The sequence below is a fragment of the Pelobates fuscus genome, chromosome 2 (genome assembly GCF_036172605.1).
Source record: "Pelobates fuscus isolate aPelFus1 chromosome 2, aPelFus1.pri, whole genome shotgun sequence".
NCBI classification, from domain to species: Eukaryota; Metazoa; Chordata; class Amphibia; order Anura; family Pelobatidae; genus Pelobates; species Pelobates fuscus.
In genome coordinates, this window is record NC_086318.1 from 433727195 (window position 1) to 433743981 (window position 16787).

At 44.6% G+C, this 16787-nt stretch overlaps 1 protein-coding gene across 1 annotated transcript in view; it reads left to right on the plus strand.

The window, feature by feature from the left end:
- ALK (ALK receptor tyrosine kinase) overlaps window positions 1–16787 on the plus strand; it is a 713383-nt gene that overhangs the window by 641949 nt on the left and 54647 nt on the right. The window contains exon 21 of the mRNA XM_063441954.1: window positions 7187–7277. Coding sequence (XP_063298024.1) covers window positions 7187–7277 — 91 coding nt within the window. The remainder of the gene's footprint in view (window positions 1–7186; window positions 7278–16787) is intronic.

Below are 16787 nucleotides of genomic sequence, written 5' to 3' on the forward strand. Positions count from 1 at the left end.
TAGGAGACGGCCTCTAAAGGTTGATTTTATTCACAGATTAGGTAAGAAGTGTCCAATAAAAGGCAAAAAAGGAGGATAAGCCAAAACATCTCTCTAGATATGTATTTATATGTCAGGAATTTAAATGAATATAAAAATATAGCTTTTTTACTGCTCCTTATATTTTTCCCTACATTGTAGAGATCTGTGAATCAAATGTTTGAAAAATGCACCTCTCGGTGTACGGCAAAACATACACTTAATATTTTTATTTTGCAATGCACTGATTGGCCCATTTTCGTGCTCTTGTGGGTCGCCTGAATCGTTTTTACTGAAACGATCACATGGACGAAATTAGTCCAAACTGATATGCCACATGGACAAATCCAAGATAGACTAAAAAAAATAAAAATAATAATTCTGGCCAACATGTCTACTGTCTACTGTGCATGTCAACTAGTTTCATTCCGAATGGAAGTTCTGGCAATTTGGCAACTTGGAAGCATTCGGATTTCCAAATCGCATAACACGAAAATGACAACAAACGGATCCGTAACTAATAGTATCTAATAGTTTCTGGCCCATTTGGTTTGATACAGCTGACTGAAACAGTGGAAGGAAATAAATAAATATATAGGTCATTGAACTACTAACTATTAATTACCAATAATTAGAAAAAATATATTTGTAATTCTTCTTACACTTATACACACACACTAACACTCTATACAATTTAGTAAATATACCCCTTTCTACAATTTTCAAATAGTAAAATATTTATAATGGCAATATTAATATTAATTACTTTACTATTACAGGCTAATTCACTAAACTGAGAATTCAAAGTGAATTCTACGAAAACTTCAAATGTAAGGCCTGGGTAGCTCTAATGAAATCATAGCTGACTTAGAGAATGTTTCCAACTCTGCTATTTTGACCTTAACTTTAAATTTCACCCTGAATTCTAAGTTTATTGAATAACCGAGGTATGTATTATCCTCTTTAAGGGTCTGTAACTTGGTGACTGTCACCATATGGATTAATTCACTCACTATAGGGAGTAATGGGCAACTGAATTTCTGAAATGAGAGAAAATGTTTTCCGAATTCCAGTTTATCTGAATCAATATTTTCCAAACTGAAATTTGAAAATGAAAGGGACAATATAGTTACCATCATGGGCTTAATGTAGTTTTTCTGGTGAGTATAATTATTCCCTTCAGGAAACACTGTCTTTTCAGAGAAAATGCACAGCCGAGGGATGCCTCCACTGGCCACTCCTCAGATGGCTGCTAGAGGTGCTTTCTGGGGCCATGCTGCACAGTGTGACTGGCATTCAGTGTATCCACCCTCTGCATGCAGACACTGAAATTTCCTCATGGAGATGCACGGATTCAATGTATCTCTATGAGATGTTGAGATGATTGATTGGCCAGGGTTTGTTCTGGCTCTGGCCCTGATCAGCCTCCTTGGAAAGCATTGTGATAGGCTGTGAGAATCACTTCTGATGATGCCAGCCAAGCAGTCGGATCAGGGGCAGAGCCAGCAACAGCAGACTATAATAAAAGTAAGGTAATACTATATTTAGGGGGGAAAGGGCATTGCCAGGGGGACTAGATGGTGGTTTTAATACTATGGGATCAGGAATATATGTTTGTGTTCCTGACCCTATAGTGTTTCTTTAACTATTCAAAATGAAAGTAAACACATTTTTTTACCTGTGCATATCTTCACCTCCCACATAACTGGTCAACATTAGGTACTATTAATAATAATAATAATAGTATCAAATTATTTAAAATAGGAGTACATTAAGCTTTTATGTAGTTTTTAAATATCTCCTGCTGTGATGTTATTATCTGCCAGATACGATGTAGCTGGAGACCTGTCCGCTCAGCTATCTCTCCGGCAATAAATCCACAATCAGGAAAACTGAAGAAGTTTGCTACATATTCCTGATAAGTATCCTGTAGGAGATGTCTGGACACTGTCAGACATTATCATGTCTCGCATCACAAATACCCCGCGGATTCAGATTCACCTGTGGGGGAAGGAATCTGCTTTCTGATTGAATAAAGCTGTTTTTGAGAGAGGTTAATGATGAATGTCAGAAACATCCAATTTTAAAGAATTACTTAAAAAGTCTTCCCAGCACAGCTGACGGTGCCCAGGCTGGTGGTGTAATTACATTGGGATATTACACTGAGCTCAAGCAGAACGCATTTAATTTAGATGCAAACACCGGCCGACGGGGATCAGTATTGCATCTGACAATAGTATCACAAGTTCTGCGACGATGTTCATACCGCTGCAACAGCTAAAAAACAAAATAAAATGGTTTCAAATTGTGTAGATCTTTTTATTTTTTTTTAAAGACATTCTTAAGTACATCCTTATGATAGCGTATAGACAGGGGCGGGCTGAGAACCCTCAGGGCCCCCGGGCAAAATAAATCAAGGGCCCCCTTACAGGCCCCACCCATACTCCGCAGCAAGCGCCACCCATGTCCCGCCTCCATGCACCGCCTCCAGCGACACCCTACACAATCTTTAGACACAAGGAACAAAAGTGCAATAATCCCTTCAAGGCCCCAGTAGAGACTACAATTGAGGGCTAATGGGCCATGGAGGGGGGTCTTTCAAGCAGAGGCTATCTCAGTGTCCTTTAGAGAGTGTGTTAGAAAGAATCCCCTCCAGGCCCTATTAGAGACTACAATGAAGTCTAATAGGCTTGGAAGGGGGTCTTTCTAACAGAGGCCATCTCAGTGTCCCTGCTGGAAATAGTCGCCTCCAGGCCCCAGTAGAGACTACAATTGAGGGCTAATGGGCCATGGAGGGGGGGAGCATTCTAGCAGAGGCTATCTCAGTGTCCTTTAGAGAGTGTGTTAGGAAGAATTTCCTCCAGGTCCCATTAGAGACTACAATGGAGTCTAATGGGGCCTGGAGGGGGGTCTCTCCAACACTCTGGTTCCTATTCACAATATAGCAACACAACATAGCTGATACCTAGGCCAAGTTGGCTCCTCTTACCTTAATTACTGTTGCTGGCTGGCAGTCTGTGGGCTTGCTGGAAGGCTGTGGGCTTACTGGCTGCGGCTGGCAGGCTGTGGGCTTGCTGGCAGGCTGTGGGCTTACTGGCTACTGCCGGCAGGCTGTGGGCTTGCTGGCTGCGGCTGGCAGGCTGTGGGCTTGCTGGAAGGCTGTGGGCTTACTGGCTGCGGCTGGCAGGCTGTGGGCTTGCTGGCAGGCTGTGGGCTTGCTGGCAGGCTGTGGGCTTGCTGGCTACTGCCGGCAGGCTGTGGGCTTGCTGGCTGCGGCTGGCAGGCTGTGGGCTTGCTGGCTGCGGCTGGCAGGCTGTGGCTTGCTGGCTGTGGCTTGCTGGCTGGCAGGCTGTGGCTTGCTGGCTGCGGTTGGCAGGCTGTGGGTTTGCTGGCTTTAAGCCTAACTGGTGGCCTGTAGGCTGGCTGGCTGTCTACTGGCCAGCCTGTGGGCTGGCTGGCCTGTGGGTTGGCTGGCTTGCTGGCTACTGGGGCACTCGTAGATTATTCAAAGAAATAATCCATGCACAATGACCACTACTACTCTGTGTAGTCGTTATGGTGCCAGGAGGGCCGGGCCCCCCTCCCAGAGTAAGTAGTCAAACCGTTTAAGAACAGTTTGACAACTTACCTGGGGTCTGCTGGGATATGAGGCTGTAGTAGGGTATAGGAGCAGTGGTGCAATGTGTAAGGGGTGCAGTGTGTGTGAAAGGTTCAGTGTGTGTGAGGGGGTGTAGTGTGTGAATGTGTAGGGTGTGTGGGGCAATGTGTGTACGAGGGGGCTGTGTATGTGTGTGGCAATGTTAGTATGGGGGGCTGTGTGTGTATGGGTGGGCAGTGTATGTGTGTGTGTGTGTGAGGCAATGTGTGTAAATGTGTATGGTGTGTGTGGGGGCAGTGTGTGTGTATGGGTGGCAGTGTGTGAATGTGTATGGTGTGTGGGGGAAGTGTGTTTATGGGGCTAAAGTTCACTCTCACCACTGCGACCACCAGGAATCCCTGGTGGTCACAGTGTTGAGAGTTTACTCTCGCAAGAGCCGTAACGTTGCCGTGGTAACCGCGGCAACGATCTGTGCTCGCGCAAGAAGGACCCAGTGGAGCTGCAGGCTGAGCTCCCGGGTCCTCTCTTCCTCCCTCCCCTGCCGGCTGCCCGCACGGTGCCTGCGGACAGGGGAGGGGGCAATTGCCCTCCTCTTACTTCCCCCTCCCCCTCTTCTTACCCCCTTCTTACTCCCACTCTCTTCTTACCCCCCTTCTTACTCTCCCCCTCTTCTTACTCCCCCCTCCCCCTCTCCTTACTCCCCCTTCTTACTCTCCCCCTCTTCTTACTCCCCCCTCCCCCTCGTCTTACTCCCACCTCTTCTTACCCCCTCCCCCCTCTTCTTACCCCCTCCCCGCTCTTCTTACCCCCCTCCCCCCTCTTCTTACTCCCCCTTCCTCTTTTTACTCCCCCCTCCCCTCTTCTTACCCCCTTTACTCCCCCCCTCTCTTCTTACTCTCCCCTCTTCTTACCCCCTCCCCCCTCTTCTTACGATCTGTGCTCGCGCAAGAAGGACCCAGAGGAGCTGCAGGCTGAGCTCCCGGGTCCTCTCTTCCTCCCTCCCCTGCCGGCTGCCCGCACGGTGCCTGCGGACAGGGGAGGGGGCAATTGCCCTCCTCTTACTTCCCCCTCCCCCTCTTCTTACCCCCTTCTTACTCCCACTCTCTTCTTACCCCCCTTCTTACTCTCCCCCTCTTCTTACTCCCCCCTCCCCCTCTCCTTACTCCCTCTTCTTACTCTCCCCCTCTTCTTACTCCCCCCTCCCCCTCTTCTTACTCCCACCTCTTCTTACCCCCTCCCCCCTCTTCTTACCCCCTCCCCGCTCTTCTTACCCCCCTCCCCCCTCTTCTTACTCCCCCTTCCTCTTTTTACTCCCCCTCCCCTCTTCTTACCCCCTTTACTCCCCCCTTCTCTTCTTACTCTCCCCTCTTCTTACCCCCTCCCCCCTCTTCTTACTCTCCCCTCCCCCTCTTCTTACTCCCTCCTTCCTCTTTTACTCCCCCCTCCCCCTCTTCTTACCCCCTTCTTACTCCCCCCTCCCTTCTTACCCCCTCTCTCTCTTCTTACCCCCTCTCTTCTTACCCCCCTCCCTCCTCTTACCCCCTCCCTCTCTCTTCTTACCCCCTCCCTCTCTCTTCTTACCCCCTCCCTCTCTCTTCTTACCCCCCTCCCTCTCTCTTCTTACCCCCTCTCTTCTTACCCCCCTCCCTCTCTCTTTTTACCCCCCTACTCCCCTCTCTCTTTTTACCCCCTCTCTCTTTTAACCCCCCCTCCCTCTCTCTTTTAACCCATCTCTTTTAACAACCCCCTCTCTCTTTTAACCCCCATCCCTTTTAACCCCCCTCCCTCTCTCTTTTAACCCCCCCTCCCTCTCTCTTTTAACCCCCCCTCCCTCTCTCTTTTAACCCCCCCTTCCCTCTCTCTTTTAACCCCCCCTCTCTCTTTTAACCCCCCCTCCCTCTTTCTTTTAACCCCCCTCTCTCTTTTAACCCCCCCCCTCTCTTTTAACCCCCCTCTCTCTTTTAACCCCCCCTCTCTCTTTTAACCCCCCCTCTCTCTTTTAACCCCCCCTCTCTCTTTTAACTCCCCCCCTCCCTCCCTCCCTCTCTCTTTTTACCCCCTCCCCGTAGCGTGGCCGAGCTGCTCTGCGTCCGCGGTGCCGGCCGGAGTGATAGGAAGGTGCACACACACTGAGTGTGCACCTTCCTGTCAGTCCGGCCGGGTACAGGAAACAGAAACTCCTGTTCCGCGCGGAACAGGAGTTTCTGTTTCCTGTACCCGGCCGGACTGACAGGACAGCACTTTCCTATCACTCCGGCCGGCACCGCGGACGCAGAGCAGCTCGGCCATGCTACGGGGAGGGGAGGTGAGAAGCTGCAGCCGCCTGAGCGCTCTTAAGAGAGCGCTCAGGCGGCTGCAGCATTTAAAGGGGCGGCCGGGCCCCCTGATGGCGGGCCCCCCTCCCGGCCGGGCCCTCGGACCATGTCCGAAGTGCCCGACCGGTCAGTCCGCCCCTGTGTATAGATGAGCAATGGCTCAGAGTGTGACATCACTTGACGTAAGTGGGAGAGAAGAAACTCCTAAAAAGTGTTGATCTCTCGACACCAAGCTTTGCTTCTGTCCTCGACTTTCTGCCCTCTCAGAATTTCATTTCTGTCTTAAAATTCAAGGAGGTTCTTGTCATTTTTTGGACGAAGTTCCTCGTTAGTAAATCCGTCCTTGAAAGAGTGTAAAATAAATGATTCAACAGAAAAATAAAAAGTGCAAGTAATGATCTCTTTTGCTGTAAATCACCTATTTCTTTATGTATATCACACAGCAACCAGGAGAGATCCCATGGGCCACTAATACTAGTAATGGGAGTTAGTTTTTGGGGGGAGGGTAATTTTCATCCACGGCAGAGTTTTTGTAGGCACAGGAGGTCTATCCATTTAACAGTGAATTGTTTGAGTTTAGAAGCAGCGTACAATATGGATAGTATTGTAAACTATGCTACTTAAAGGGACACTATAGTCACCTGGACAACTTTAGCTTAATGAAGCAGTTTTGTTGTATAGAACATGCCCATGCAGCCTCACTGCTCAATCGTCTGCCATTTAGGAGTTAAATCCCTTTGTTTATGAACCCTAGTCACACCTCCCTGCATGTGACTTGCACAGCCTTCCATAAACACTTCCTGTAAAGAGAGCCCTATTTAGGCTTTCTTTATTGCAAGTTCTGTTTAATTAAGATTTTCTTATCCCCTGCTATGTTAATAGCTTGCTAGACCCTGCAAGAGCCTCCTGTATGTGATTAAAGCTCAATTTAGAGATTGAGATACAATTATTTAAGGTAAATTACATCTGTTTGAAAGGGAAACCAGTTTTTTTTTCATGCAGGCTCTGTCAATCATAGCCAGGGGAGGTGTGGCTAGGGCTGCATAAACAGAAACAAAGTGATTTAACTCCTAAATGACAGTGAATTGAGCCGTGAAATTGCAGGGGAATGATCTATACACTAAAACTGCTTTATTTAGCTAAAGTAATTTAGGTGACTATAGTGTTCCTTTATCAATAACCCCTATAAAGCTATAACCTGATGTCTGTTTTAGAGCAGAGGGCCTCACCCATGCATATTATGTTCTCTCTATAGAGGTTTGGGCCATGGAGCTTTCGGAGAGGTCTATGAAGGTCAAGTGATGTCCAGTCCGAGTGACCCAACACCGTTAAAGGTTGCTGTGAAGGTAAGAAAAGCTACTGAAACTGGTGTTGGTTCCTACAGATGTATTTATTTTCTGTTGGGGAAATGCAACACCCAGGGGAGAGTAAAAAATATATATTTTATATATTATCACGTTATCAAAATCAACACATTGCTTTGGGGAGTTGGTATCTACCCGGTGCCCCCCGCCTGCTGAATTCAGTCAGAGTGTAGCTGTGCTGCTTGGAGGGATGGAATTAACAGACACACCGGAGTATTGCAGCCTGTCTTAATATTTCCAGTAAATCGATGGGACATAAAAACAAATTAAAGTCTGTTCACTTTGATATTATTTCTACCCTGTGCTCTTGTGAATTAACATTTAAAGGACGCCAATTCTCTAAATTTGATCATTTGCATCTACAGTCCCATCATCCTACAGCGAACAGGCAGAGAGATAATGACATAACTGTGTGTATATTTTATATACTGCTGGGAAAGCATAGGTGGTGCATTCAGTTCAAACAAATACCTATTTAGGAGGAACAGTCCCTATTTTGGGTCCAAATCCCTCTGTCCCTTTTTCTATCTTAATGACCCTCTTTTCTAGGAGCTCCATATTGTTGGTGTGTCTGCTCCACAGCAATAATACTCCCAGTAATGTGTCTGAGTGTATAACAGAGCTCCACAGCAATAATACTCCCAGTAATGTGTCTGAGTGTATAACAGAGCTCCACAGCAATAATACTCCCAGTAATGTGTCTGAGTGTATAACAGAGCCCCACAGCAATAATACTCCCAGTAATGTGTCTGAGTGTATAACAGAGCTCCACATCAATAATACGCCCAGTAATGTGTCTGAGTGTATAACAGAGCTCCACAGCAATAATACTCCCAGTAATGTGTCTGAGTGTATAACAGAGCTCCACAGCAATAATACTCCCAGTAATGTGTCTGAGTGTATAACAGAGCTCCACAGCAATAATACTCCCAGTAATGTGTCTGAGTGTATAACAGAGCTCCACAGCAATAATACTCCCAGTAATGTGTCTGAGTGTATAACAGAGCTCCACAGCAATAATACTCCCAGTAATGTGTCTGAGTGTATAACAGAGCTCCACAGCAATAATACTCCCAGTAATGTGTCTGAGTGTATAACAGAGCTCCACAGCAATAATACTCCCAGTAATGTGTCTGAGTGTATAACAGAGCTCCACAGCAATAATACTCCCAGTAATGTGTCTGAGTGTATAACAGAGCTCCACAGCAATAATACTCCCAGTAATGTGTCTGAGTGTATAACAGAGCTCCACAGCAATAATACTCCCAGTAATGTGTCTGAGTGTATAACAGAGCTCCACAGCAATAATACTCCCAGTAATGTGTCTGAGGGTATAACAGAATCCCACAGCAATAATACTCCCAGTAATGTGCCTGAGTGTATAACAGAGCTCCACAGCAATAATACTCCCAGTAATGTGTCTGAGTGTATAACAGAGACCCACAGTAATAACACTCCCAGTAATGTGTCTGAGTGTATAACAGAGCCCCACAGCAATAATACTCCCAGTAATGTGTCTGAGTGTATAACAGAGCTCCACAGCAATAATACTCCCAGTAATGTGTCTGAGTGTATAACAGAGCCACACAGCAATAATACTCCCAGTAATGTGTCTGAGTGTATAACAGAGCTCCACAGTAATAACACTCCCAGTAATGTGTCTGAGTGTATAACAGAGCTCCACAGCAATAATACTCCCAGTAATGTGTCTGAGTGTATAACAGAGCCCCACAGCAATAATACTCCCAGTAATGTGTCTGAGTGTATAACAGAGCTCCACAGCAATCATACTCCCAGTAATGTGTCTGAGTGTATAACAGAGCTCCACAGCAATAATACTCCCAGTAATGTGTCTGAGTGTATAACAGAGCTCCACAGCAATAATGCTCCCAGCAATGTGTCTGAGTGTATAACAGAGCTCCACAGCAATAATGCTCCCAGCAATGTGTCCGAGTGTATAACAGAGCTCCGTAGCAATACTACTCCCAGTAATGTGTCTGAGTGTATAACAGAGCTCCACAGCGATAATACTCCCAGTAACGTGTCTGAGTGTATAACAGAGCCCCACAGCAATAATACTCCCAGTAATGTGCCTGAGTGTATAACAGAGCCCCACAGCAATAATACTCCCAGTAATGTGTCTGAGTGTATAACAGAGCTCCACAGCAATAATACTCCCAGTAATGTGTCTGAGTGTATAACAGAGCTCCACAGCAATAATACTCCCAGTAATGTGTCTGAGTGTATAACAGAGCCCCACAGCAATAATACTCCCAGTAATGTGTCTGAGTGTATAACAGAGCTTCCCAGCAATAATACTCCCAGTAATGTGTCTGAGTGTATAACAGAGCTCCACAGTAATAATACTCCCAGTAATGTGTCTGAGTGTATAACAGAGCTCCACAGCAATAATACTCCCAGTAATGTGTCTGAGTGTATAACAGAGCTCCACAGCAATAATACTCCCAGTAATGTGTCTGAGTGTATAACAGAGCTCCACAGCAATAATGCTCCCAGCAATGTGTCCGAGTGTATAACAGAGCTCCACAGTAATAATACTCCCAGTAATATCTGAGTGTATAACAGAGCTCCACAGTAATAATACTCCCAGTAATGTGTCTGAGTGTATAGCAGAGCTCCACAGCAATAATACTCCCAGTAATGTGTTTGAGTGTATAACAGAGCTCCACAGCAATAATACTCCCAGTAATGTGTTTGAGTGTATAACAGAGCCCCACAGCAATAATACTCCCACTAATGTGTGAGTGTATAACAGAGCTCCACAGTAATAATACTCCCAGTAATGTGTCCGAGTGTATAACAGAGCTCCACAGTAATAATACTCCCAGTAATGTGTCCGAGTGCATAACAGAGCTCCACATCAATAATACTCCCAGTAATGTGTCTGAGTGTATAACAGAGCTCCACAGTAATAATACTCCCAGTAATGTGTCTGAGTGTATAACAGAGCTCCACAGCAATAATGCTCCCAGTAATGTGTCTGAGTGCATAACAGAGCTCCACATCAATAATACTCCCAGTAATGTGTCTGAGTGCATAACAGAGCTCCACAGCAATAATACTCCCAGTAATGTGTCTGAGTGTATAACAGAGCTCCACAGCAATAATACTCCCAGTAATGTGTCTGAGTGTATAACAGAGCTTCCCAGCAATAATACTCCCAGTAATGTGTCTGAGTGTATAACAGAGCCCCACAGCAATAATACTCCCAGTAATGTGTGAGTGTATAACAGAGCTCCACAGTAATAATACTCCCAGTAATGTGCCTGAGTGTATAACAGAGCCCCACAGCAATAATACTCCCAGTAATGTGTCTGAGTGTATAACAGAGCTCCACAGCAATAATACTCCCAGTAATGTGTCTGAGGGTATAACAGAGCCCCACAGCAATAATACTCCCAGTAATGTGTCTGAGTGTATAACAGAGCTTCCCAGCAATAATACTCCCAGTAATGTGTCTGAGTGTATAACAGAGCTCCACAGTAATAATACTCCCAGTAATGTGTCTGAGTGTATAACAGAGCTCCACAGTAATAATACTCCCAGTAATGTGTCTGAGTGTATAACAGAGCTCCACAGCAATAATACTCCCAGTAATGTGTCTGAGTGTATAACAGAGCTTCCCAGCAATAATACTCCCAGTAATGTGTCTGAGTGTATAACAGAGCTCCACAGCAATAATGCTCCCAGCAATGTGTCCGAGTGTATAACAGAGCTCCACAGTAATAATACTCCCAGTAATATCTGAGTGTATAACAGAGCTCCACAGTAATAATACTCCCAGTAATGTGTTTGAGTGTATAACAGAGCTCCACAGCAATAATACTCCCAGTAATGTGTTTGAGTGTATAACAGAGCCCCACAGCAATAATACTCCCACTAATGTGTGAGTGTATAACAGAGCTCCACAGTAATAATACTCCCAGTAATGTGTCCGAGTGTATAACAGAGCTCCACAGTAATAATACTCCCAGTAATGTGTCCGAGTGCATAACAGAGCTCCACATCAATAATTCTCCCAGTAATGTGTCTGAGTGTATAACAGAGCTCCACAGTAATAATACTCCCAGTAATGTGTCTGAGTGTATAACAGAGCTCCACAGCAATAATACTCCCAGTAATGTGTCTGAGTGCATAACAGAGCTCCACAGCAATAATACTCCCAGTAATGTGTCTGAGTGTATAACAGAGCTCCACAGCAATAATACTCCCAGTAATGTGTCTGAGTGTATAACAGAGCTTCCCAGCAATAATACTCCCAGTAATGTGTCTGAGTGTATAACAGAGCCCCACAGCAATAATACTCCCAGTAATGTGTGAGTGTATAACAGAGCTCCACAGTAATAATACTCCCAGTAATGTGTCAGAGTGCATAACAGAGCTCCACATCAATAATACTCCCAGTAATGTGTCTGAGTGCATAACAGAGCTCCACATCAATAATACTCCCAGTAATGTGTCTGAGTGTATAACAGAGCTCCACAGTAATAATACTCCCAGTAATGTGTCTGAGTGCATAACAGAGCTCCACATCAATAATACTCCCAGTAATGTGTCTGAGTGCATAACAGAGCTCCACATCAATAATACTCCCAGTAATGTGTCTGAGTGTATAACAGAGCTCCACATCAATAATACTCCCAGTAATGTGTCTGAGTGTATAACAGAGCTCCACATCAATAATACTCCCAGTAATGTGTCTGAGTGTATAACAGAGCTCCACATCAATAATACTCCCAGTAATGTGTCTGAGTGTATAACAGAGCTCCACAGCAATAATACTCCCAGTAATGTGTCTGAGTGTATAACAGAGCTCCACAGAAATATTACTCCCACTAATGTGTCTGAGTGTATAACAGAGCTTCCCAGCAATAATACTCCCAGTAATGTGTCTGAGTGTATAACAGAGCTCCACAGCAATAATACTCCCAGTAACGTGTCTGAGTGTATAACAGAGCTCCACAGCAATAATACTCCCAGTAATGTGTCCGAGTGTATAACAGAGCCCCACAGCAATAATACTCCCAGTAATGTGTGAGTGTATAACAGAGCTCCACAGTAATAATACTCCCAGTAATGTGTCCGAGTGTATAACAGAGCTCCGCAGTAATAATACTCCCAGTAATGTGTCTGAGTGTATAACAGAGCTCCACAGCAATAATACTCCCAGTAATGTGTCTGAGTGTATAACAGAGCTCCGCAGTAATAATACTCCCAGTAATGTGTCTGAGTGTATAACAGAGCTCCACAGCTATAATACTCCCAGTAATGTGTCTGAGTGTATAACAGCGCTCCACAGTAATAATACTCCCAGTAATGTGTCTGAGTGTATAACAGAGCTCCACAGCTATAATACTCCCAGTAATGTGTCTGAGTGTATAACAGAGCTCCACAGCTATAATACTCCCAGTAATGTGTCTGAGTGTATAACAGAGCTCCACAGCTATAATACTCCCAGTAATGTGTCTGAGTGTATAACAGAGCCCCACAGCAATAATACTCCCAGTAATATGTCTGAGTGCATAACAGAGCTCCACAGCTATAATACTCCCAGTAATGTGTCTGAGTGTATAACAGAGCTCCACAGCTATAATACTCCCAGTAATGTGTCTGAGTGTATAACAGAGCTCCACAGCTATAATACTCCCAGTAATGTGTCTGAGTGTATAACAGAGCTCCACAGTAATAATACTCCCAGTAATGTGTCTGAGTGTATAACAGAGCTCCACAGCAATAATACTCCCAGTAATGTGTCTGAGTGTATAACAGAGCTCCACAGCTATAATACTCCCAGTAATGTGTCTGAGTGTATAACAGAGCTCCACAGCAGTAATACTCCCAGTAATGTGTCTGAGTGTATAACAGAGCTCCACAGCTATAATGCTCCCAGTAATGTGTCTGAGTGTATAACAGAGCTCCACAGCAATAATACTCCCAGTAATGTGTCTGAGTGTATAACAGAGCTCCACAGCTATAATACTCCCAGTAATGTGTCTGAGTGTATAACAGAGCTCCACAGCAATAATACTCCCAGTAATGTGTCTCAGTGTATAACAGAGCCCCACAGCAATAATACTCCCAGTAATGTCCCAGTGTATAACAGAGCTCCCCAGCAATAATACTCCCAGTAATGTGTCTGAGTGTATAACAGAGCTCCACAGCAATAATACTCCCAGTAATGTGACTGAGTGTATAACAGAGCTCCACTGTAATAATACTCCCAGTAATGTGTCTGAGTGTATAACAGAGCTCCACAGCTATAATACTCCCAGTAATGTGTCTGAGTGTATAACAGAGCTCCACAGCAATAATACTCCCAGTAATGTGTCTGAGTGTATAACAGAGCTCCACAGCAATAATACTCCCAGTAATGTGTCTGCGTGTATAACAGAGCTCCACAGCAATAATACTCCCAGTAATGTGTCTGAATGTATAACAGAGCTCCACAGCAATAATACTCCCAGTAATGTGTCTGAGTGTATAACAGAGCTCCACAGCTATAATACTCCCAGTAATGTGTCTGAGTGTATAACAGAGCTCCACAGCAATAATACTCCCAGTAATGTGTCTGAGTGTATAACAGAGCCCCACAGCAATAATACTCCCAGTAATGTGTCTGAGTGTATCACAGAGCTCCACGGTAATAATACTCCCAGTAATGTGTCTGAGTGTATAACAGAGCTCCACAGCAATAATACTCCCAGTAATGTGTCTGAGTGTATCACAGAGCTCCACAGCAATAATACTCCCAGTAATGTGTCTGAGTGTATAACAGAGCTCCACAGCAATAATACTCCCAGTAATGTGTCTGGGTGTATCACAGAGCTCCACAGCAATAATACTCCCAGTAATGTGTCTTAGTGTATAACAGAGCTCCACAGCTATAATACTCCCAGTAATGTGTCTTAGTGTATAACAGAGCCCCACAGCAATAATACTCCCAGTAATGTGTCTGAGTGTATAACAGAGCCCCACAGTAATAATACTCCCAGTAATGTGTCTGAATGTATAACAGAGCTCCACAGCAATAATACTCCCAGTAATGTGTCTGAGTGCATAACAGAGCTCCACAGCTATAATACTCCCAGTAATGTGTCTGAGTGTATAACAGAGCTCCACAGCAATAATACTCCCAGTAATGTGTCTGAGTGTATAACAGAGCTCCACAGGAATAATAATCCCAGTAATGTGTCTGAATGTATAACAGAGCTCCACAGCAATAATACTCCCAGTAATGTGTCTGAGTGTATAACAGAGCTCCACAGCAATAATACTCCCAGTAATGTGTCTGAGTGTATAACAGAGCTCCACAGCAATAATACTCCCAGTAATGTGTCTGAGTGTATAACAGAGCTCCACAGGAATAATACTCCCAGTAATGTGTCTGAGTGTATAACAGAGCTCCACAGCTATAATACTCCCAGTAATGTGTCTGAGTGTATAACAGAGCTCCACAGGAATAATACTCCCAGTAATGTGTCTGAGTGTATAACAGAGCTCCACAGCTATAATACTCCCAGTAATGTGTCTGAGTGTATAACAGAGCTCCACAGCTATAATACTCCCAGTAATGTGTCTGAATGTATAACAGAGCTCCACAGCAATAATACTCCCAGTAATGTGTCTGAGTGTATAACAGAGCCCCACAGCAATAATACTCCCAGTAATGTGTCTGAGTGTATAACAGAGCTCCACGGTAATAATACTCCCAGTAATGTGTCTGAGTGTATAACAGAGCTCCACAGCTATAATACTCCCAGTAATGTGTCTGAGTGTATAACAGAGCTCCACAGCAATAATACTCCCAGTAATGTGTCTGAGTGTATAACAGAGCTCCACAGCTATAATACTCCCAGTAATGTGTCTGAGTGTATAACAGAGCTCCACGGTAATAATACTCCCAGTAATGTGTCTGAGTGTATAACAGAGCTCCACAGCAATAATACTCCCAGTAATGTGTCTGAGTGTATAACAGAGCTCCACAGCTATAATACTCCCAGTAATGTGTCTGAGTGTATAACAGAGCTCCACAGCTATAATACTCCCAGTAATGTGTCTGAGTGTATAACAGAGCTCCACGGTAATAATACTCCCAGTAATGTGTCTGAGTGTATAACAGAGCTCCACAGCAATAATACTCCCAGTAATGTGTCTGAGTGTATAACAGAGCTCCACAGCAATAATACTCCCAGTAATGTGTCTGGGTGTATCACAGAGCTCCACAGCAATAATACTCCCAGTAATGTGTCTTAGTGTATAACAGAGCTCCACAGCAATAATACTCCCAGTAATGTGTCTGGGTGTATAACAGAGCTCCACAGCTATAATACTCCCAGTAATGTGTCTTAGTGTATAACAGAGCCCCACAGCAATAATACTCCCAGTAATGTGTCTTAGTGTATAACAGAGCCCCACAGCTATAATACTCCCAGTAATGTGTCTTAGTGTATAACAGAGCCCCACAGCAATAATACTCCCAGTAATGTGTCTGAGTGTATAACAGAGCCCCACAGTAATAATACTCCCAGTAATGTGTCTGAGTGTATAACAGAGCTCCACAGCAATAATACTCCCAGTAATGTGTCTGAATGTATAACAGAGCTCCACAGCAATAATACTCCCAGTAATGTGTCTGAGTGTATAACAGAGCTCCACAGCAATAATACTCCCAGTAATGTGTCTGAGTGTATAACAGAGCCCCACAGCAATAATACTCCCAGTAATGTGTCTGAGTGTATAACAGAGCTCCACAGCAATAATACTCCCAGTAATATGTCTGAGTGCATAACAGAGCTCCACAGCTATAATACTCCCAGTAATGTGTCTGAGTGTATAACAGAGCTCCACAGCAATAATACTCCCAGTAATGTGTCTGAGTGTATAACAGAGCTCCACAGGAATAATACTCCCAGTAATGTGTCTGAATGTATAACAGAGCTCCACAGCAATAATACTCCCAGTAATGTGTCTGAGTGTATAACAGAGCTCCACAGCAATAATACTCCCAGTAATGTGTCTGAGTGTATAACAGAGCTCCACAGCAATAATACTCCCAGTAATGTGTCTGAGTGTATAACAGAGCTCCACAGGAATAATACTCCCAGTAATGTGTCTGAGTGTATAACAGAGCTCCACAGCTATAATACTCCCAGTAATGTGTCTGAATGTATAACAGAGCTCCACAGCAATAATACTCCCAGTAATGTGTCTGAGTGTATAACAGAGCTCCACAGCTATAATACTCCCAGTAATGTGTCTGAGTGTATAACAGAGCCCCACAGCAATAATACTCCCAGTAATGTGTCTGAGTGTATAACAGAGCTCCACGGTAATAATACTCCCAGTAATGTGTCTGAGTGTATAACAGAGCTCCACAGCAATAATACTCCCAGTAATGTGTCTGAGTGTATAACAGAGCTCCACAGCAATAATACTCCCAGTAATGTGTCTGGGTGTATAACAGAGCCCCAC